The sequence below is a fragment of the Colias eurytheme genome, chromosome 10 (assembly GCF_061535395.1).
Source record: "Colias eurytheme isolate Ceu_HAF_F1 chromosome 10, ilColEury1 Martin Lab GWU primary, whole genome shotgun sequence".
Lineage (NCBI taxonomy): Eukaryota > Metazoa > Arthropoda > Insecta > Lepidoptera > Pieridae > Colias > Colias eurytheme.
Genome location: NC_142989.1, coordinates 7,432,154 through 7,457,972, shown reverse-complemented (window position 1 = coordinate 7,457,972; position 25,819 = coordinate 7,432,154). Strand labels below are relative to the sequence as shown.

The 25,819-nt window shown below is 31.5% G+C and overlaps 1 protein-coding gene across 1 annotated transcript in view; it reads left to right on the top strand.

Annotated features, from left to right (window-relative positions):
* Ance-3 (angiotensin-converting enzyme Ance-3) overlaps positions 1-25,819 on the top strand; it is a 101,383-nt gene extending 75,564 nt beyond the window's left edge. The window contains exons 10-12 of the mRNA XM_090106718.1: positions 17,253-17,393; positions 24,762-24,950; positions 25,350-25,819. Coding sequence (XP_089962844.1) covers positions 17,253-17,393; positions 24,762-24,950; positions 25,350-25,482 — 463 coding nt within the window. The 3' untranslated portion in view covers positions 25,483-25,819. The remainder of the gene's footprint in view (positions 1-17,252; positions 17,394-24,761; positions 24,951-25,349) is intronic.

Here is a 25,819-nt window from a genome sequence, read left to right as displayed (position 1 = left end):
AGAAAAGTAGATTATAATATTATGTAATGTTATCTCGTGAGAAATTAACATCCATAATAATTATTTCACAAAACAAATGACGGGATGTGTGAATAGCGGAATTAATTTCATGCGCTCTAGAAAAACAATATGAGTATTTGAGCTATATCTAGTTGCTATGATAACTCTAGAAAAAACTTAAAATGATCTATGTTATATCATAGTTCATTTTACTTATACAAACATTGTAGCGAGAAAATGTGGACGCGATTTTTAGGTTTTCCTTTGTTGTAAAGTTTATTAAAAATAACCCACCTATAATATATTCAAAGTTGTATAGGTTATGGCCTCAAGATAAGTATTATCTGCATTGCCTCCCTAAGGACATATAATAATTATGTACTGATGATGATATGTCATGAAACAGTTGAATTTTCTGAAAAAATAATGTGAAAAAATAGGTCAGTTACAACTGCTTTCAGTAATACAGAATGCAGTTTCAAAATCAATCTATTTAAAAATATTTTCTTCTTTAATAATTCTAAGTTGCATTATTTATAGATATGTATTTATAGAATACTCCGTATAAATGTTTCTAAATGTTCCTTAATTGCAGTAAAAATGGCTTAATTAGTAATTGCAATTAATGTTGTGCTTTACATAATAAGTAAAAGATTAATTGGCCTCGCAATATAAAGTATGGCCAAAATTAATTCATTTGCATAATTTCAAGCACATGTCACACATTTGCAAATATATATACTTGTTGCAAGATCTCTTTTTGAAGCTTCCTTGTTTTTAACGTTAAAGTGGGACATGGTTATGATTGCTCAACTGTGAAAAACCAGTTGTTTATTTTACATACAGAAATTGCATGCATTTTTCCACTAAAACCTTCACAGTTTGGAATTTATTTATTATGCACTCATTTAACCATAATCTGAAAACAAATTCAAACGTTATAGGAAGATTTATACAAAAATTTATATGTTTATTAAACCTCAAAGATCAACGTTCGCCTCAAGGATTAAACCCAGAAGACTGGGTACCATAGCCTTATAAGTTATAAATGATGAAATAGGAACTCATAGTTCAAGTTGTAAAATATATATATCGCAAGGACATCAAAACCAAAATCAATATGTAATTCTTCATATTGTCTACAAAAAGTTTCACATTATTGAACATGAGAAAAAATGTTATTGTTTTTATAACAATGCAAATTACACCAATTTGGAATACACGTGCTATATCATATACATATAATTTATAAAGTCCATAAAATAATTATTACGATCAATATACTACTGTGATTTTTATTAAAGTGCTTTGATTTATGACTAGTGTGATTTTATGAGCATTAGTCACAGTTGCAGTTGCAAGTGAACGCTTTCGAGGTCGACGGATACGAACGCCGAAAATCAATTTTATTCGCACTTTTTATCTAGTATTTTATCGTTCAACACAATAAAATATTAAGATATATTAAATAATTGTTTTCTAAGTTTAGAATGCAATATTAAAAAACTGTGAATTTATCGTAAAACCTTTTCATTTGTTACTTTGATCAGAAAATTGTAGTGTGTTTTTATTGTTGTTTTTGATGACCAATTGAAGCCTTCTTGATCTGTTTTTAATAAGTAAAGAAAATTATAGGATAATCTATTTAAATTTATGCAAAATTTGCTGTTAATGAATACTTAGCCTTATTAAATTTACTTAGTTGCTACAGACATGCAACACTTACGATTAATGCACGTAAATATTATGTAAAACATTTTAAATAATCGTATGACTATTAATGTTGAATACTATATAGGGCAATCAAGTAATTAGTGTAAAAGGGATATTTTCAAGGCTCTCTATATTTCCGTATACGTCAGTAATATATGTACTTAATTAATAACTATAAAACTGCATTCTTACATATGAACATTATAAATCTTTGAATTAACTTTCCTGATAATCTTATATGGTCGTAACCGACGCCTATATAATATATATGTGGAAAAACATCTTAATTCTCATAGACAACGGAAAAGAAGCAGACGTTTTGAAATCGATCAATAGGCGATGTATTCAGACTAGGTCAACGGAAGGTTCATAATCATGGGAACTGTATATGTTGTGAATATAATGTTAATCTATAACAGGACAGTAAAAGTGAAGGACACGGCCTGACCGGATGCTATTGCAAGAGCCGTGCGAATGACTAAACCATCTTATGCATGCAGCATGTAGGTACTATCATAATTCATACCTAATATATTAGCTGAAAACAAATATAGTACACATAGCTCGTGTTATGTATATGAAATTATTATATAGGTAATACAAATTGTAAAGAAATTATTTCGTATTCGAAAATTGGTATAATACAGAAATGAAACATGTTATTATATTTACAGCGATAATAAAGAAACAAAAAAGTATTAGTGTTAATGCGTCAATGCATTAATTATAGCTCAACGTATTAACTAAACCTTTAGTATCATTTTTTTCTACTTTACAGGCAACATGCTATAAAGGCAAAACGTCTATATCCTTTTATAAAACAAAAGGATCACAAAGCTCGCCTAAAAAGCTTTGTATGCATATTTAGACAGTCTCAGCTGAAAACGTAGTTTTCACTGAATCTAGTTATTTTCCACTAACATTCATAACAAACGTTCCACCACAAAACCATCAGTTATTTGAGTGTAGCAATGTCAGTTTGTCGCAACGGTTTCCTTTGGTGGGTTCTGTCGCTTGCATCACGATACACGGCACTGCTGCTTAAACGCACGCACTAAGATTGTTCTGTGATTATATTATATACTTGTATATATAATATTGCGTAGGTTCTTAAATATTTTCAAAACAAATGACCAGCAAAACTCGTACGTTATAGCTACTCTACATATTAACGTTATTCCATTCATCTTCGTGTTAGGTATACTTTCTCTGTACGATTTGATTTGTTAAAAAATATATACTAAGCCTTGTTAAGAAGATGGGTAGGTACCTACTTTGTTTCAGTATGTATGGTAAAGCAAAATTAAGATAGGACAAGAAGTGTTTGAATATCAAACTTAAAATTCTTTTATTATAATACTAGTATAGACGTTAATATTTCTATCAAATACTAAGATACAAGAAATCACAATAGACAATGAAAATCTATTAATTTTACGGTTGCAATTTTAAATTAAACATAAATTATAAGTATCCATATAATTTACGCAGGTAAGTTAAACGCAAAGCGAACGCGTAATAACTATGCCAAATCACACTATTAAATTAATGGACAAAGAAATAAAATAAAACGTATAAGAATTGTAAACATTGTGAGCGAGAGGCTGCGCCCTTCGGCTACGGCTAGGTTCCGGTAGCAACCGCGAGTCATAAGAAAATGTTTTGATACGGCATTTTCATCTATACCATTTACTAGGTACATGTATTACTTGCTATATATAAAGCTTAATATTTGGTTTGATTGTTTGTTTGAACTCAGTAACAACTGGTTTAATTTTGAATTTTATTTGTGTTGGATAATCCAGTTGTGGAAGAAGGCTTTAAAACATCACTATTCGACTGACAGGAGAGGAACCTAAATGAAAGTGGGTAAAATAATTCATTCAGTACAGAAAATTATTAGTTACGACATTTTATAAACGCCACAACATTTACAAACATTCAATCATACAAATACCAATATTTCTTCTCGCCTTGTCCAATGTAAATTACATCTCTGATTTATTGGAGCACTTATTTGACACCAGCAATGTCGCCATTGCTATAGTAATTAAAACTTCATTCAAGTAACACTTAAGATTATCTTAACTGATATATTACGGTCCGGTTAGAAAAATTCGTGCTATTATTTGTATGGCCTCCACAGGCCATAGCACCTGCGAAGGGATAAAGGTCGAGTTCTATTTCTTTTACACCTGCATAATTCTGCGTAGAAATAATCTATTATTGTCATGGTTAGTTTCGTAACTGATTGATAAAATTTATTGTTGGTTTGCATTATCTCTGTGTTTGCAGCTTTTTCTTAATTACCAACTTCTCTTTATAGATGATAGAGCTTCCTAGTTATGCCTTCGTATTGGCTTACCCTATCGTATAATGCACACTTTTCATTATTGCATAGCTTTCCTTCTTCTGCGGCTTCTCTTAAAAGTTTATAACTACAGAAATTTGATATGCTACTTAAATTCACCGTGACAAATAACCATTCGAATCGTTTCAATTTACTATACTTAATCGCTAAATTAATAATTATTCTTTTGAATTCTTACGTCTGTTATTGTCATTGTAGATACATATTAAATGAAATTTTAGTTATTAAAATTGTTTATTTACAATTCAAAGAACACAAGGATCGAATTACTCATTTGTAATTAATATTGTTCCACAATGACTCACGATAGTACTATAATTCATAGATTAGCGTTAATTAGAAGCAGTGAAATGAATGTCAATGAACTCAAATCCTTTTGAAAAGTAACCAAGGCGTGGCAACGGACTTAACATTGCTATATGTCAAGGATCACGGTGAACACGGTGCGCATGAAATGTTAAACTCCAAACCATTGTTTTGACCCATTAAATTACTTATTGCACTGATTAAAAAGGGGCTTGTTGATTTAGCTATGTGACATTAATTAGGCGTAGAACGTAACCGAATAGATTATTATGTTTACTCTCACAGAACAGTTGAAGTTTTGTTATTATATGAAGACAAATATTAATGAAAATGTAAATGTTCACCAAAGTCCAAAACAAACTATTTATTTTATAGAAAGATTTTTTTTTAATCTTTCTTAGTTTCTAGCAGCTAGCTGTTACATTATTGCTTATAAATTTCGCTTTCCATCACTTTAGTCATTATTCATAACATTTACAATTTTTCTCAATTGGTTGTAGCCTACACCAATAAACATATATGAATAAATTTTGCCGTTTAGTAATAGCGATTTATATAACGTATACGTATAGAATATATATAGAATATACTTACAAATAACAGTCAAACAAAAATAGAATTAACTAAAGAACTATTTATTTAAGCAAAAACTTTTATATTCATTCAAATGGAAATTCCACGCTGCTAAGTAATTGTAAACGAGACTATTCCTTTTTATAAATTTATAAAGAATAGAAAAAATTCGATCACGAGGCGGGACTCGAACCCGCATCCTTCGCGCCATTCCGGGGCGGATGCCTCACCAACTCAGCCACTCGTGACCCGCCCGAGTGATCGAATTTATTCTATTCTTTCAGTTTTATGTGTCTGAAGGGACACACCGCGCGCCATCTATTGAGATGATTAACAATCATTTCAACCAATATGAAGCACTTTTCAGTGAATACAATATTGTAACGATGGAACACGACCTTTTTTGTTGAATTTATATTTTTGGTTTTATGGCATTCAAATGCTTTATGAATATAAATTTATAAAGAATAGAAAAAATTCGATCACGAGGCGGGACTCGAACCCGCATCCTTCGCGCCATTCCGGGGCGGATGCCTCACCAACTCAGCCACTCGTGACCCGCCCGAGTGATCGAATTTATTCTATTCTTTCAGTTTTATGTGTCTGAAGGGACACACCGCGCGCCATCTATTGAGATGATTAACAATCATTTCAACCAATATGAAGCACTTTTCAGTGAATACAATATTGTAACGATGGAACACGACCTTTTTTGTTGAATTTATATTTTTGGTTTTATGGCATTCAAATGCTTTATAAATATAAATTTATAAAGAATAGAAAAAATTCGATCACGAGGCGGGACTCGAACCCGCATCCTTCGCGCCATTCCGGGGCGGATGCCTCACCAACTCAGCCACTCGTGACCCGCCCGAGTGATCGAATTTATTCTATTCTTTCAGTTTTATGTGTCTGAAGGGACACACCGCGCGCCATCTATTGAGATGATTAACAATCATTTCAACCAATATGAAGCACTTTTCAGTGAATACAATATTGTAACGATGGAACACGACCTTTTTTGTTGAATTTATATTTTTGGTTTTATGGCATTCAAATGCTTTATAAATATAAATTTATAAAGAATAGAAAAAAAAAATGTTAATCATCTCAATAGATGGCGCGCGGTGTGTCCCTTCAGACACATAAAACTGAAAGAATAGAATAAATTCGATCACTCGGGCGGGTCACGAGTGGCTGAGTTGGTGAGGCATCCGCCCCGGAATGGCGCGAAGGATGCGGGTTCGAGTCCCGCCTCGTGATCGAATTTTTTCTATTCTTTATAAATTTATATTTATAAAGCATTTGAATGCCATAAAACCAAAAATATAAATTCAACAAAAAAGGTCGTGTTCCATCGTTACAATATTGTATTCACTGAAAAGTGCTTCATATTGGTTGAAATGATTATTAATCATCTCAATAGATGGCGCGCGGTGTGTCCCTTCAGACACATAAAACTGAAAGAATAGAATAAATTCGATCACTCGGGCGGGTCACGAGTGGCTGAGTTGGTGAGGCATCCGCCCCGGAATGGCGCGAAGGATGCGGGTTCGAGTCCCGCCTCGTGATCGAATTTTTTCTATTCTTTATAAATTTATATTTATAAAGCATTTGAATGCCATAAAACCAAAAATATAAATTCAACAAAAAAGGTCGTGTTCCATCGTTACAATATTGTATTCACTGAAAAGTGCTTCATATTGGTTGAAATGATTGTTAATCATCTCAATAGATGGCGCGCGGTGTGTCCCTTCAGACACATAAAACTGAAAGAATAGAATAAATTCGATCACTCGGGCGGGTCACGAGTGGCTGAGTTGGTGAGGCATCCACCCCGGAATGGCGCGAAGGATGCGGGTTCGAGTCCCGCCTCGTGATCGAATTTTTTCTATTCTTTATAAATTTATATTTATAAAGCATTTGAATGCCATAAAACCAAAAATATAAATTCAACAAAAAAGGTCGTGTTCCATCGTTACAATATTGTATTCACTGAAAAGTGCTTCATATTGGTTGAAATGATTGTTAATCATCTCAATAGATGGCGCGCGGTGTGTCCCTTCAGACACATAAAACTGAAAGAATAGAATAAATTCGATCACTCGGGCGGGTCACGAGTGGCTGAGTTGGTGAGGCATCCGCCCCGGAATGGCGCGAAAGATGCGGGTTCGAGTCCCGCCTCGTGATCGAATTTTTTCTATTCTTTATAAATTTATATTTATAAAGCATTTGAATGCCATAAAACCAAAAATATAAATTCAACAAAAAAGGTCGTGTTCCATCGTTACAATATTGTATTCACTGAAAAGTGCTTCATATTGGTTGAAATGATTGTTAATCATCTCAATAGATGGCGCGCGGTGTGTCCCTTCAGACACATAAAACTGAAAGAATAGAATAAATTCGATCACTCGGGCGGGTCACGAGTGGCTGAGTTGGTGAGGCATCCGCCCCGGAATGGCGCGAAGGATGCGGGTTCGAGTCCCGCCTCGTGATCGAATTTTTTCTATTCTTTATAAATTTATATTTATAAAGCATTTGAATGCCATAAAACCAAAAATATAAATTCAACAAAAAAGGTCGTGTTCCATCGTTACAATATTGTATTCACTGAAAAGTGCTTCATATTGGTTGAAATGATTGTTAATCATCTCAATAGATGGCGCGCGGTGTGTCCCTTCAGACACATAAAACTGAAAGAATAGAATAAATTCGATCACTCGGGCGGGTCACGAGTGGCTGAGTTGGTGAGGCATCCGCCCCGGAATGGCGCGAAGGATGCGGGTTCGAGTCCCGCCTCGTGATCGAATTTTTTCTATTCTTTATAAATTTATATTTATAAAGCATTTGAATGCCATAAAACCAAAAATATAAATTCAACAAAAAAGGTCGTGTTCCATCGTTACAATATTGTATTCACTGAAAAGTGCTTCATATTGGTTGAAATGATTGTTAATCATCTCAATAGATGGCGCGCGGTGTGTCCCTTCAGACACATAAAACTGAAAGAATAGAATAAATTCGATCACTCGGGCGGGTCACGAGTGGCTGAGTTGGTGAGGCATCCGCCCCGGAATGGCGCGAAGGATGCGGGTTCGAGTCCCGCCTCGTGATCGAATTTTTTCTATTCTTTATAAATTTATATTTATAAAGCATTTGAATGCCATAAAACCAAAAATATAAATTCAACAAAAAAGGTCGTGTTCCATCGTTACAATATTGTATTCACTGAAAAGTGCTTCATATTGGTTGAAATGATTGTTAATCATCTCAATAGATGGCGCGCGGTGTGTCCCTTCAGACACATAAAACTGAAAGAATAGAATAAATTCGATCACTCGGGCGGGTCACGAGTGGCTGAGTTGGTGAGGCATCCGCCCCGGAATGGCGCGAAGGATGCGGGTTCGAGTCCCGCCTCGTGATCGAATTTTTTCTATTCTTTATAAATTTATATTTATAAAGCATTTGAATGCCATAAAACCAAAAATATAAATTCAACAAAAAAGGTCGTGTTCCATCGTTACAATATTGTATTCACTGAAAAGTGCTTCATATTGGTTGAAATGATTGTTAATCATCTCAATAGATGGCGCGCGGTGTGTCCCTTCAGACACATAAAACTGAAAGAATAGAATAAATTCGATCACTCGGGCGGGTCACGAGTGGCTGAGTTGGTGAGGCATCCGCCCCGGAATGGCGCGAAGGATGCGGGTTCGAGTCCCGCCTCGTGATCGAATTTTTTCTATTCTTTATAAATTTATATTTATAAAGCATTTGAATGCCATAAAACCAAAAATATAAATTCAACAAAAAAGGTCGTGTTCCATCGTTACAATATTGTATTCACTGAAAAGTGCTTCATATTGGTTGAAATGATTGTTAATCATCTCAATAGATGGCGCGCGGTGTGTCCCTTCAGACACATAAAACTGAAAGAATAGAATAAATTCGATCACTCGGGCGGGTCACGAGTGGCTGAGTTGGTGAGGCATCCGCCCCGGAATGGCGCGAAGGATGCGGGTTCGAGTCCCGCCTCGTGATCGAATTTTTTCTATTCTTTATAAATTTACTATTCCTTTTTATTTTATTTTCTTGCTTCAACCTTAACCTGTTTGTAGCACATTTTACTTCTTTGTGATTTGCGCCATATTATTGTAATTAAACGACTTTTTCTTCCGTGTAATTTCTTAAAATATATAATAAGGTTTAATATGAAATTTCCTTTGGTTTTTTTCTTTGTTCGAATAAAAAGATATTATGGCATTTGGGTCGACTTAAAAAAATATGAAGTACATAAATACCTAAATAATTATACAAGGAAAATCGCCTTCTTGTCAATAAAGAAAATTGCACAGTGAACAAATCAATGCCCCCTTTGTTACCTCTAAAACACTATGATACTGCAACTTACACTAATATTGTTTCAATTAGTCCATATAAACTACAATCCTCTCAACTGAACCGGATTAACAACAAATCTATATAAACATAACAAGAACAAACATAAACAGCACGCGTTTGATGATTTTCCGCACGAACGGCACTAGCACAAACTAGTTGCTATTAATGTTTTAAATGGAGCCCATTGACTTACTTTTGTATAATTACATAGGGTATGTATTACATTGCCTAAAGTGGTAAACGCAACCATAATAATTATGCAACGAGAAGACGCGGTTTTATCACAATATTATGTTGCACGTACGGTATGAATTTCAACTTTTAAATGTAGGGCATTATTTTATAATAATAAAAAGTATACGCAATTTATAAGTAAGGGATTGTTGGGTATTTAAAATATTGTAATATTATATAAACATCCTTATAAATATGATCAGAAGAATCATTATAAATATCATGACATATTATTATATTCGTATCTTTAAAGTTTAAACAAATCTCATGCTGTAAATTCGTTAAGCCATTTCAGCGTGACTGATTCACAAAGATAACCATTTATTTTTAATCTTTCATTCATAAAATACCTAGATAATATCTCTATAAAACGTAAATAGGTTATAATATGAATTATTTAGACTATCTTTTCGAAAATAAGTCATCAGAGGGTCAGAGTTATCCTATTTTGAAACTTTATCCTTGTCTTTTTTGTCCTTATACGAATTAGAACTGCAGTCTCTTACAGATTTACGAAGACTTGGACGGTGCTTGATTAATAAATAATTCATAACAATTTAACATGTAAATATATTCATTTTATACTGTTTTACTTGAAAGCAGCTAATAGAAAAACGAAAAGGTCAACACGAATATGCAAACTTGATATAATATTGATTACACTGCAACTGTGTCTTAGTAATCTATTTTGTGATAAAAACATTCCTATGTTTTACACCCACGTAGTAATGTAAATCAATTTATGCAAGAGTTTGTCAATTCGACTTTTTCATTAACGTTTGAATATAGAAGTCCTAGAGATTCAAATTAAATGAGAAGCCTCAGAAAGCCTTGTGATGATTCAAATGTGAGATGCATTCGTCAATTACAGATAATAGAATATGGAGATGAACGAATAAATAACTAGTTTTATTCGTTATTGTATGAAGTGATGAATAAACATTACATTACATTAACAAAGCATATGGTACTATGTTTATAATTACAAAATACGACGACAGGCCAAACTAAATAAGTCATTGGTCTGTGTTAAAGCGACTGTCACATTTTTTGGAAAAAATAACATGAATCTAGATAGACCGGGAGATACTGACACAAATTTTCGAGTCATTTGTAACAGGATGGCGGTTCTACAGGGGTCTTAGTACGCAATGATAAAAAGAAAAATGATGGTGTGATCGCTGGTATCGGTGGTTTAGTCTCGTGGGCGTTAGCCGAACTCGTCGGAAAAATATCGAAAGTCAAACGATTTGTAACACAAAAATTTTAGTATTTACCGATAGCCTATAAAAAAGAAGTAGGAGGTAGTGTCATGCCATACTTTTCCGGTGTGACTTACAGCCCGCCATACCGACGCGAATATGTTGATTTAAATAAAACAATTATTCAACCATTTGTACCAGGCTAACTTTTGCACAGGTAACCATCGTCGTGCAGCCATTTACGAAAATCGCCATGCCATACTTTTCGGACGATTCCAAATGGTCGCCATACCGCCGAAAATCTTCAAAAAAAAATTATTTCGCCAAACTTTTTGTAACAGTATTGCATTTGGATTTTCGGAGAGTATTTGATAAAATGTGACCATTATTATATTTGCCATACTTCTAGTAGGGGGAAAAAGTGCTGTCATAATTGAAAAATTAATTTAGTATTAATTTATATAAGTGAAGATTTCCAACACCTAGATCTTTGAAATTTTGTATTTATATTCTTTGATCCTCAAACTTCCAGGAAAAATAAGTGCCATACTGTTACAAATCGTTTGACTTTCGCTATTTTCCGACGAGTTCGACTAACGCCCACGCGACTAAGCCGCCGGTACCAGCGTTCACACCATCATTTTTCTTTTTGTCATTGCGTACTAAGAACCCTGTAGAACCGCCATCCTGTTACAAATGACTCGAAATTTTGTGTCAGTATCTCCCGGTCTAAGACAGGCAACTTTTGATTTTCTATTAATTTGAAGAAATAGGTGAAGACAGAAATCGTCACTAATATTGTAGAGTGGGAAAAATTATTTAATTTTTCTGTAAACTCAACTAGTAGACTACTTCTAAACTATTATGTATGTAATTGTAATATTTCTTAAGAACATTTTCTGATTGGTATATTGGCAAAATCGATCCAATAGTTTTTTAACAAATAGGTAATCAGTAGATAGCACTCATGCGAACAAATACATAATATAATTATGTAATTTAGTTCCATGTGATGGATTGAGAATGACCTTCGCCTTAAAACTATTTCATTTCATTGCCTCAATTTATCATATTACAAATTCTTGTTAAGAAATAATTGGACGCTCATGCGGGTATTTCGGGTGCATTTTACAATCTACTATACGACACGATATCGGATGCACCGATTTAAATACTTTTTTAGAGATTAACATTAAAACTATAATCAATGTATGTTATGCAATTTGAGTTCACAGTTTAAGTACCTAGCTATTTTCTTTGTATTAAAAAAAATATTTACTACTCCAAGTCAGATAATATTATCTACAAAATATACCCATTTTTTTATTCCAAGGTTAAATAAGCTAATTCTTACTAAATATGAAAAAATTTAATGCTCCTTAAATTAAATAGGTTCAACAATTCACCAATTTTATTTCTGATCAAGGGCATGTTTTCATCCAAATGTAAAATGTTGCAAGAGTTCAAAGTAAACTCAACTAAAGGTTAAATTATAAAACATATAAAAAATATTGAAGAAACCATAAAAATTAAATCAACATTTAAGTTATTTTTATCAATCACATCAATAATGTTAAAAGATCGTATCGTTACTGCATCGTAAGTTGTAAAAACTATTGAGAGGCGCAGTAAAATTATGTAAACACGTTTACTGTTATTAGTACAGAAGAGCATTTTATTACTTTTTGCCCATATAAGGAATAAACCAGGTGAACAAGTTGTTTTATACTTTTACCCAGTCATATCTATTATGTACACGCTTTCAAAAAATCAATTTTATTAATGTATAGATTTGTATCTTTGCATCGAAATTAATTGAATTGAATATTTACATAAGTTTAAATATTGTGTCACATTATAAGCATTCCTTGACCTCATCGGTGTAATATACATAATATAAATATGTATACTAGTATTTATAAATTATCGTTAAAATTAAAAACTTATAGTTACGAAAGACAATTTCATCACATTAATTTTGCGTATATAAATACTATTTATTGTATACGTATATAAATAGTATTGCGAAAGGTTTTAAATAAATTGACATTTATTATTTATTATTATATGTATTATAAATCAATTCAAATGCATTAATTAAAGGCTTTATGCTTGCATCTAGTTCATCTTATTTTATTCATTTTTGTAAGTTATTCCCTAAAATGTTTTTTTCTATAGAAATGAATTAAATGAAATATATTTTCGTACAGGTTATTGTTGTCAATGATCGATGTAACAGTAAGCAACAAATAGACGCTCAATATATCACCTTGTAATAGAGCATCAATCAAAATGATAAATCACGCCAATTTTCCTTTCGATTCCAAAAGTGGCTGTTATGTGTATTCAATATATTTCACATTACATTCAAATTGTTTGAATTGTTTTCATTGTAATTGTGATTATTTCCTTAATAAATGTAGCAAAAAAGGACATATATTTATTAAGATCACAATACACAATATATTAGAAAATATTGGAACAAATAGCTTCAAAGCAACAAGGCCGCCAATTTATACAGCTAAGCTTATTTGTAGTACGTATTTGTATAAGTTACTGTTTTTTGTGTGTTTTTATGCATGGTGCAATAAAGAGGTTTTATTTTATTGTGATTTATTTTTATATAATAAAACACATATTAGCTTTTCAAAATGTGAAGCATAATTTTAGAAACCCAAATGCGTTTCACAAAGTCTGTCTAATCTGGACAATCGTTATAGGTATCTACGACATTTTTGTGCATTACAAAATTAAAAATTGCATCAAATGTAAGTACGACGAAGTCATGTTATTTTCCATTATGGGATCTTATATAAAGCAACAAAGTAAAACATGAATTTAGATATTTTTAAGATAAACAATAATGTTACTTTTATGATCTCTCTATACATAAATGGTAATGAAACTTTAAAACTATGCTTGAATCTAATAATCTTATCTACAAATGATTTGAAATCTGCAATAAAATTTATTTGACCATTTGTTATTTAATGATTATAGAGATGTAAGTATTTAATTATATTATTAATTAAGGTATAATTACATTGTAATAAATTGCTATAGAACAATATAAAAACCTTGCATGCAAAGACTTGTAATTTTGTAACATTACACATCTTTAAGTACTAATATTATAAAGCTGAAGAGTGCGTTTGTATGAATGCGCTAATCTCAGCCCTCATTAACTACTGGTCCGATATAGTTCTGGAATTCTTATTCTGTGTAAGTTAGCCCATTTATCGAGGAAGGTTTTATTATATGATCAAGCTAAGACAAACAGGAGCGGAGCACTGCGGGTAAAATCGCGGGGACAGCTAGTCATCCATAGAGGAAATCAATCTATAGGTAAAATACTGGTAACTAAAATGCAATCAATTCAAATTAGTCCAATAGTTAACTAGTTTTATCTGAATAACCAAGTGATTACGGTACAAACAGATAACTGAAGGTACATAAGACATTTCGTAATCAAAAATAACGTTCGATTAGTGAGCGTGATAGATGTTCTGTGTACGTTAATTAACTAAATAGGACCAGTTTGTTATGTACACATTCTTGGTTGGAAAATGCAGGAAAAACATAGTAGCGAATTATAGATAAAATATGACACACATTGGACGTTACGTTTATTTTACAGGTAATAAAAATCTTCGCGTTGAAATCGTTGGAATAAATAGTTTTATGTTATATGTGGTAATACTAAAATGGAATAATAATATGTTAAACTAGCGGTCCGCCCCGGCTTCGCCCGTGGTACATATTTACGTTTTCTCTACATAAAAACCATCCTCGTACTTCAAGGAATATAATATAAAAAGAATTATCGAAATCGGTTCAGCCGTTCTCGAGTTATGCGCTTACCAACACATTTTGCGATTCATTTTTATATATAAGAGAAAATAGAATTAATAAAGTATGTTAGGTACATCTTAATATAATAATTATTTAATGATAAAGTTAATTTAATATTCACGTATGTTTGATGTGACCGACATATTTTCCGTGTATTTCCAAACTCGTTTTTAACAAAGGTTTTTATTATTCTATAAAAAAGCATTAATTGCTACATAATATGCGTCATTATTAACATATAACTAAGTATATATCTTACAATGATGACGTTATTATAATAAATCTACATATAAATGAAAAATAAATGCTCTCAACCAAAATATATTAAAATAGAGTAAATTATGCCATATCTTAAATAACATATTATAGATATTATAACAACACCTATTTGATAATCTTACCTATTAAATAATATATAATAATAAAACCCTTTAAATAATACGATTATTTAATAATTACTCATGCAAAAAATATGTGAAAATTACTTAGAGCGTATAAATATTATGTATGGCGTGAAATTTCTTTCGTTGCATGTTTTTACTGCGGGCGGCGATATTTATTATTTTTTTAAATATTATCTTCACTGCTATAATATAATTCAAAAATTATATGAAACACATTTTGGGAAATTCATAAAGAAAATAAATTATATTATGTTTTGTTTTGTCTGAAATCATTGGATGCCAATACATTCAACATTCAATGGAATATACCTATTATTACATTGCATTAACCATTCATTGTACATATATTGATAATGTTTTCACCTTGCACGGATTTGCTAGAATTTGATTATGAACTTATCATTTTCTTTATCTTTTTTTTCTATACATATTTAATATCACTACATAGTATAAAACAAAGTCGCTTTCTCTGTCCCTATGTCCCTATGTCCCTATGTCCCTATGTCCCTATGTATGCTTAAATCTTTAAAACTACGCAACGGATTTTGATGTGGTTTTTTTAATAGATAGAGTGATTCAAGAGGAAGGTTTTAGTATATAATTTATTATGTTTTAGACAAAGCGGGCGAAGCCGCGGGTGGAAAGCTAGTTTATAGATAAAACTTAATTATAATAAATATTTTAATTAGCATAGAATATAATGAAATTGATGTTCTCATAAAAAAAACACGTAGGCCTTTACGTATGATAGCATTTATCCGCTGTTAAAGAAGCCACATCCTTTCGATTATATCAAATTAACTGACAGAATCTAATAATGATTGCTATTTGCACTGATTAACATGCAGTTAAGTAATTGTTTCAATGATTGATAGAGTATCGTGTCAGAACATTCCATCACCTTCTATGAATCGATGAAAATGTATTTCATTTATTGCAAATTAACAACAAAGTGGATCACGCCTCGGCGATTTGAAATATATCGCCCAAAATATTTTTTTATTTAAAAAACATTTTAATTAGCTTAAATCTTATATATAAAAATTAATCGCAAAATGTGTTGGTAAGCGCATAACTCGAGAACGGCTGAACCGATTTCGATAATTCTTTTTTTATTATATTCCTTGAAGTACGAGGATGGTTTTTATGTAGAGAAAACGTAAATATGTACCACGGGCGAAGCCGGGGCGGACCACTAGTATATAATGAAAATGATGTCCTGATAAAATACACGTAGGCCTTTACGAATGATAGCACTTAGTTACATCACTACATCAAAATCCGTTTGTGGTTTTAACGTGAAACAATGACAAACACACATTCTTACAAACTTTCTGTGTAAGTTATCTTTTCTTTATAATTAGTATGTCATTTTTAGGCCTTACAAAACAAAATTTTCAGTACATATATTTATATACCTTGTAGATTTATATTTATAACTCAACACTATCATAATGTAACATGTGTAAATTAATACAAATTCTAAAGTAATACAACTCTACGTAAATTATTATTACTTATGACATTCAATTAGCACATCATCATTTTATTATATCTTGGCACATTCAAAATGAATGTACAATTTATTTCTCAGTACACACAAATCAATTTAGAGCCAACATTATAATGTAGGTCTGTATATTTCTTCTACATTTTAAAGCTTGCAAATTAAAGGAGCTTTCTTGTAAATATGTACGTAATATAATATTGTGACCCCCTTTTAAGTATTTTGTAACAAGAGCATACAATAGTTTTGCAAGCATTTTGATTGGGTAATAAAGTTGTCCTAATACTTTCATTTTCTACTTCCTTATCGACCCCTTTAACGAACTGTCTTAAACTGTTTTCAGAGATTGTTTTTAATCCGACCCTTTTACGAAACAATAGTGACTGAGAGGCCAGTTTTAGCAAATTATTACTATGGATTGATAGTTTTTACAGGTTTATTTAAATTTATATTTATCGTTACTATAGATTAGCAATAATCACAACTAATTCGACTTTCTCACTTATCATACTTCGGTTCAAACGCAAACATTTATTTATTCAAATAGACTTCGTTTAGTAGCGCTTTTTTGGATTATTAAAATGGTTCATGTATTATTCTTATCGAAGTTATATATTATTTATTATTTAAGTCGATTATGAAATAAGTATTGTAATTTTTGCTATAATAATCCTTTCTCTTTGCAGATATTTCGTCAGCACCATACTGCAGTTCCAAATCCACAGATCGCTTTGCGAAAGGACCGGTCAGTACATTCCTGGGGACCCGACTCGGCCGCTACACAAATGCGATATATATAGAAACCCTGAAGCTGGAAGGATCTTGACGTAAGCATTAACTTTGAGATTATTAAATGAATGTTATTATCTTAGGTTATTATAATATAACTTTGGAAACTTGATAAAGAATGACATCAACCTGTTTTGCGACAGTCACACGCCACGCTAAACTTAGAATATAAAAGCTCGGTAAAAGGACGAAAACGAGAGCTAGGTAATTAAAAAGAAAGAAAAAAAGACGTGTGGCACTCGGGGACTGCCGCGGTAAAGCTATTGCATAGCATGCCTTCAAGCCACACCTCCGTGTCCGTCGGAGTGGGGAGCGTGAGGTTTTTTCGTTACGGAATTTCTGGATTCGGTCCACGCGCTCAAGGCCCGCGATAGAAGTTATGCAATAGCTTAAAAAAAGAGGGAACTTTGTTTTTAACTCATAGTAAAAAAATATTCTTAAAAAATTATTGGGTCATTAAGTCTTTCGTAACAAGAATGCAACGTGTGATATTCAAACAATACTTTTAATGAAATACAAGTAATTTCTATTCAGGCTCTACTAGGTACTATTTATGTACATGTGTTATGATTTACATTTGCGTATACAATCAGAAATCAGAATCGTATCATACTAGAAAGCATAAACAAATCACTTTTTAGACGACGAGCTAAAATAAAAACACGAGCAAAAACAAACAATAAAGTCCTATAAAGGTATTTCTTTTCCTCATACTATATTTAGAAAATTCTCATTCCCACAAGTTGAAATGCTTCTCTATAATAAAACATTCATTCATTTGGAGAGAAAATAAATTACCCGAAGGTACCAGGTGCTGCTTTGAGTAATACAAAGCCACAAATACTATTGCAAGAATATTCTTGGTATCTCAGTGTATACCGTATATAATGACATTATTATACAGATAGATAGTGTCATAAAAAGGTAAGCTATGAACGGCATTTCTCGACCTATGTATTTCAGGAACTATTCCTTCCTGCACTTTGCAAAGTTTCGTTACTCACAAAAAGCACAAATACACTAAATTTTTCTCAATACAGGATTTCCTAGTTAAGAAACAGGCATGTGAACGGCTGTGATAATTATTTTATAATCGTGCCATTCCTGTGACCTTGTTTTGCAATGGCTTAATGAATTTCAAATACTGTAAATCCGTCATTGGATTATGATGACTAATTAATCGAATTATAACGTGAGAATTCAGGCTATGTGAAAACGGATAAGAATTGAAACCTTTAATTTGTATATTATTAATGTGTGAACTCGACATGTGATACCTATGTGGAAATCATATGCCTAACTAGCTGGAGCCCGCGACTTTTCTCTGAATTCTGATACGTGACTTATAGTTCTAACCTACCTAGATGTATTAAATAATTCGGATAAGCGAATTATTTAATACATCTACGTCTCTTCCGATCAGCTGTTTTGCTGATCAGAACGCGTAACGTAACATCCCTCCATCTTCCTATCCTCAGAAACTTCTACGTTTATTTTTTTACTACCAGAAAACTGACAGCCGATAAAATAGTTGTCCCATAGCAACAGCACCAATAATCCCTTATAATCTTCCCCCTATTCACTAAGTACATTCACACCAACACAGCTTATCGCAAATAGCCGTTGCGTGAATAAAAAGGAGAAAATAAAGCGGCCTGCACACAATTGACCCGTCTCGGAGGAAGTGACCACTTGGCCTAAGGGCATCATGCGGGCCGTTAAATTTATTGTTAACTCTATTACGACGGGCTGGATTATTGTAATGATTCGAAAATTTATTTGCAAATCTGCGTTATATAATGTAGATTGTAGGTGGAGACTGTGTGAAATGTGCTTATTGCGTACGTTTACATTTGGATACAAAGGCGGAATTTAATTACAAAATAAACATAAAAAATTGTTTTCTTTATATTTGATTACATTACCATATATAAAGATTTAGTTCATCGTTGAACTAAATTCTTCATTTCTTTTATGTGAAATCTACAAATATCTTTATGACACATACATTCGATTTTTAATCGAACCGTAGTTAATTAATTATCAATAAATTATTCTAAACGTCTTAATCTTCTGTAATAAACTTAGAGAGGTAAGAATAAATCGTGCAATTTAATTGAATGCTTAATTAATATATTGCATTAACTATCTCCCACGTTTAACAGTCGATAAATAATTGAACGAACAATATAATATATTCAGTTACAATTATTTAATTCAATTAATATATAGTAAGTCAATATTATCATTTTGTTTTAATTTGACAAAATTATTATTTTTCAGAATTCCCCAAAATTATTAAACATAGGTATGCCTACATGCTACATACTCAATAAACATACTCTCCCTAAAAAAACAATAATAAAGTGTTCCAGTTTAGTTCAGTGCCTTCATTGTGTATTTAGGATCATTTTGGGACGATAAAAGTCATTTTTCATTAGATCGCCTCAGTCATTACTATGACTTTGAAAAAACATTCCCAAAAGCTAAAAGTCACATACTAAAATCCATCCAACCTTTATGATGAATGCCTATTGCCTATACTCTATAGGCTTCCTCGACAAATAGACTAGATATTTACCAGTGAAATAATTTTTCAAATCAGATCCGTACCTGAGATTAGCACATTCAAACAAACAAACTCTACAGATTTATAATTTTAGTATAGATTTGACTGTTTTTTTACGAATATGTAACTAATAAATCATATAAGGACAATCAGTCAATAGAAAATGCTTCACTTTCATACTAGTCTAGACATATTATTGAGAGCCTACTTAATTCTCGAACTTTACTCAATATTGTCACACTTGCATAACTGTTTTACGGTAAAGCTATTTACATAAGTGTATTTTGAAAGCGCAGTATTGGAACAGTAATTGTTTTTCGATACCCTCATTAAAATTGGATTAATATGAGTTTAATATTTTTTTTTCAAGTTTCATAATAAAAAATTTTGTTTCTGGATCATCAGTACTTAGGGATAATATAAATAAATCATGTCTTTAAAATTAATTTCACAAAGCTATGTAGATATAATATGCAATGTGTAATACCTCCTTTTTAGGAATCTATATTAAACAGCTTTTAATACGACTCTATTTTGCCTTGAATTTTTTATTCACACTCTTGTCATATAATTATGAAATTGCGACATAAATTAAAATATATTTTAATTAATTAACATGAATTATGAATTAATGTCTCCTTATCTTCTACTAGCTGTGCTCCGCGGTTTTACCCGCATTGCTCCTGCGATTTTACTCCTATTGGTCTTAGCCTATTTCGTGCAAAATTTGAAGTAAATCCCTCCAGTACTTTTTGAGTTTAGCCCGGACATACATATATACAAACAGACGAAAATTCTAAAATATTCAATTTCAGACTTCCCTACGATTTTATTATGTATACAGATTGCCCGTTTTATATACATATATATTTATAGGTGTAGGAAGCTTTGCCGATATCGTTGCGAAAACAACAGATTCGCAATACGAAAATGTATCAACTTTAGCGCTTAAAATGCCGCTTTTCACATCATTCATGGTAAATTAGCTGTCATAAATCAAAATGGTTACACCAGCTATCTATTGAAACGTTACAATTCCTGATAAGGGTATTGGTAAAAGTATTATTAATAAAATTAGTTTTTGACAGTTTCGATTATGTTTGACGACTTGCAAAAGATAGTTTGGCTCGCGCTATGGTTATCTTTACTTATACCATATTATTTATCTCAAAATTGATACCTATCAACATTAAAATTTAAAATGTCAATGAAAGGATGTGCTCTATCCACAGGCTCTATCCTTTTACAGTCAAGAGTAATGCTTTATGACAATCAAGTAGTAACCAAAGTGCTTCATCAGTGAATTTTTCGATTAACTTTACTTATATCTCGTATGTGCATTATAAAGTAGTTGGTGACCTGAAATATTGGTATGGTTATGTTACTCGTTCCTTCTTTTTCCAATACTATTTGTGTATCATTTGTTACTATTTTCTTACCTTTATTTGTTTATTTGTATATTATCCATTTATCAATGCATAAAATGTCATACATTTATCAATGATCTTAATTTCTTTAGTCATCTATTAATTTTCTAAGTTTAGAACTCAAGAGCGTCGCGGTCGTACGAAATATCAAGGATCTATGTAAATAAATATTACGTTGAATAGTAACATTTTAGCTGCACTACCCATATAGTCCTGCTTTTATCTCAACCAGGCTGGACATAACTTATGTAATAGAATGTTCATGCAAATCTGCTTTATTGCAATATTTAAATGATACCTTCGGACTGCATTTCACCACACACAATAATTACGGCACACGGAAAAATATGCTTACAGCATAAAGTGCTCCAATTTACACTTGCATAGACTATTATCATATCAAATCTGCATTGTAAATAGATATTGTATTGACTTCATGAATTAAATATTTTGTTCAAAACTAAATTATCATTTAATTTTCTGTCAAAAGCGAAATCTCAGCACCAAACAGGTAACATCTCGATAAACAAGAAAGATTCTTGCCCACTCTTCTTTGTAGAAATTATGTTTTTTAACAATTCATTAGTGCTTTAATAGAAAGGCTAGTTGAATGAATAATAATAATTTGAGTTTGATTGCGATACAGAAAACTGCAACCAAATCTGTTAGGGCTCTATGATGCCACAGACTAACTTATAACCACCCCTTATTTTTCACCTTCTGCGTGTACTTTCCTGTATGTATATAATGTATTATAGTTATTATAACACAATAATATGCAATTTCTAGAAGTTATATGTAATATTAATAATAATTGACGTTTGATGTTAGTGTATTACTTAACATTCAGACGTAACACTGCGTTACCATTACAATAAATCCGGACCAGGCGAGTTTCTAATAATTATAACAATCCAGATGATTAATACGCTTAATAAATTATAATATGTACTTTGTACGAACTTGTTACGATACGTCCGATATATCACTAATTATATTATACTTTTAACAACTAAAATTAAAACAATTTACGTTTCCTTTATTGCGGTAAACGTTTTAAGAGCTCTATGTATTTTAATCTTAAAACATTTTTATATAGACATTGGAATATTTGTTTTATCAGAAAACGTTTGAAGGAAAAATACAAGTATTCTTTAATTACTTCCTTCGGAAATATAAATATTATTTGTAGCTTAAGCTTAGCATTGTTTTTTCACACTTCCGATATCTAGGTATGTCTGAAAATATTATTCTTAAAATAAATACTGACCGAGCATCGACCTACAGCATAACAAAGCAAGGCCTGGTTATCTAATATTTAATCTGCATAACGTAGAACATATTCATATGATCATATATATACCAAATAAGACGCAATTTAAAATAATTCTTTTTTGAAGATCATTCAAAAGACTTCTTGTAATAAATTCATCCACCAAATTGTTATAACTTAAGAGTCTCCTTTAATACTTTTTCAGTAAATAATAATTTAATACATATTCTGTGCTTTGAAAGCGCACAAAGCCAGACTTGCAAATGGCTGCCACTCCGACTGCCTTTCACCTAAAAACCTAGAAGTAGGGCAGTGTTTCGCGACAGATTATAAAACTGATAAAAAGATACGATACAGTTCCTAAACATTCAATTAGCATGTGCTCCACTTCAGTAATTAACGCCTAGCCGCTGGATTATTTACGCAATGATCCATAAGACAATGCCCTAAGTAATTTAGCCATCTGTTATGTAAACTAAATAATAGTCTTCCTCGACCGCTTTCTCATGGACTCCACCCATTATACTAATACCCGAGGCTATGTTCAAAGATTCAATTTTTATAAATCATTATTTGTAATTTAATCTTCCTCGAATAGAGAGCAATTAAATAAGTTTTATGTTATTATTGTCTTTTCTTCATTTTTTTTTGGTCTTGTGACTTAGTATATAATACAGCAAGTCACCTATCATACATATACTGGATTTTTTATTAATACTAACATATTTTGTATGCAAATGATAAATAAGTAAATTCATGAAGTCACAACGGATTTCAACGAAATTCATCCTATCTAACCTTTATTATCAGACAGGAACTTACGGATTCCAACAAATATGCTTCCATTAATTGTATCCAAATTTTAGCCAATAATATTTTTTCTCTTTTTTATGAAGAAAGCTAAGTATACTCATGGCCCACGGCAATGCTTTTAGGTTACTTTGGAATCTTACTGCCCCGAAAGCAGTAGACTATAACCGAATAAACTGTAACTGTACACTTGTAAACTATGTATCGTCGAGCCGCTTTTTTAAGAAAGTGATAATTCATACCGTTTTATACATTTCTTATTTCGCTACAATTTTTTAGACCTCTAGTAATTAGAATATTAATTAATAATTAAATATAACCTTCAGTTATTAATAGATTTAAATGTAAAAATAAAATAATACATTCTTACTAGATTTATTAAATTAAAGCGTTACAATTAACATTTTAATAAGATCTTTGAATATTTCTTTAAACATATCAATTTGCGAATTATACTCTGCGATCTGCAAGCTCATAATATTATGCATTTACATTTAAAGTCATTGATATTAAACTTGCATCAAATGATTCTTTATAATATAGGTAGGCAATATATTATAATATTTTTGTTCGTCTTAGTTATAATAAAATATTTCCAGCTATTATTTTCTTAAAAACCTAAAAAAAAGTTTGTTTAATACTTAGTTAAACTGAAAAACAACTCAATCGAGTGTGAATACGCAGACTCTATTTATTCCCCGATTCCGAGTAAAGTCAGGGCGCGTAGCTAACTTTATAAGTGACGAATACGAAGCAACATTGTTAATTACATTGCCCCAAATTCCTCCACTGTAGAACATACACGCAGTGTTAAACGATCCGAAATAATTATTTCAGCCCTCATGAAATCTTTATTTAGTTTAATTTTATCATGTCTTACAACGAAACAAATTATCTTTGTTGCATAATATAGCAATTAATACAGATATCAAGGAGGCTTTATGAATCACTATTTTTTAAACTAGTTTTATATAATAATGTGCGCATAATAAGGTAATAACGTGTTTTACTGTTAATAAATAGTTGCTTAACAACTTTAAAGGCTTTTAAAACTTATAAGTTATCTTTTCTCTACTTTTTGTTCCCATATAAACGCGGAAAAATAATCTGCATCTTTCCTTATCAGTCATGTATATAATATAGTAAGTCCCGTATCAAAAATAAAATCATGTTGTGGAACATAAATATACGTTTTTAAAACGCAACAGTACCATTTCCATTCTGAAACCATTCTATCTAAGAATTCTGCACAACCGGCACTGAAGAACACTGAAAAGTGCTCTTCATATTTATAAAGTCACAGATTTAAAAGATAATTCACTTGCAGACGGTTAATGGAACGAGGTGCCTCCGCCCCTTGGAGTCAAGTCCTGCAAGAATCCATTGGTGAAACGAGACTTAATGGGGAAGCCCTACGCGACTACTTCAGACCCCTCGAAGATTGGCTGCGAAGTGAGAACTTGAGAACCGGCGAATATCTGGGCTGGAGCTATGATGGGGACTATTGTAAATTCAGGTAAATAGTTAAGAAATGAAAAGGCTGAGTATGTATTAGTTTGAACGTAATGAGTGAACTCTACAAAATTACTAAACCGATGCGATCAGTTCATTAGAAAATACAGCCAAGCACAAGAAGTATTCACAGGGTATAAAAGACTTATAAAAAAGAATAGCGATTTAATATTAAAAATGTAACAAATAACAAATAATGTGTACCTACCTACTGAAATGTTATCTTTTAGCTGTAAAATAGCTCCCGTGTGTAAACTAAGTTAAGAAACTATTATAGAGAAATATGGAAGCATTAGATATAATATTTTGAATATTTAATATTATACTATAGTTTGTTGTCCTTACAACCTTGTTTAATAAATGATTTTATTTATTTTATTAAAATATTACATAATTTTTTCAGCATTTCAACTGCCGGTCTACAAGTGTACGGAGGTTTCTACAACGCTGCAAACAAGACATTTGACCTAACATCTTTCTTATGTATCCTGTTCACTTCCATGATTAGCACCGTTGTTAGTTTAAGATTCAGATAAACATTTTTCGAAAATTTCTGTTCAAATAAAATAACCATTTTTACGTTTATTTACAAAAAGTGAAGTGGCACTGAACTAAAAATATTAATTTTTCTACATACCTACATTTTTTTCTTAGGGAAGTATTTTAAGCCAAATATTTAATAACCTTATATTATTTAAACAGGGTTAAGTATAAATACGTGTATAATGTTAATTAATTAATAATTATTATAATATGTATATTATTTAGAATATCTTAAACTTAGTTTGTAAATATTCTCAATATTTTTCATATAACAATTTATTATCTGTTTGTAAAGCGAAATATGAATAAAGAATTTCGAGTTATTTTGTA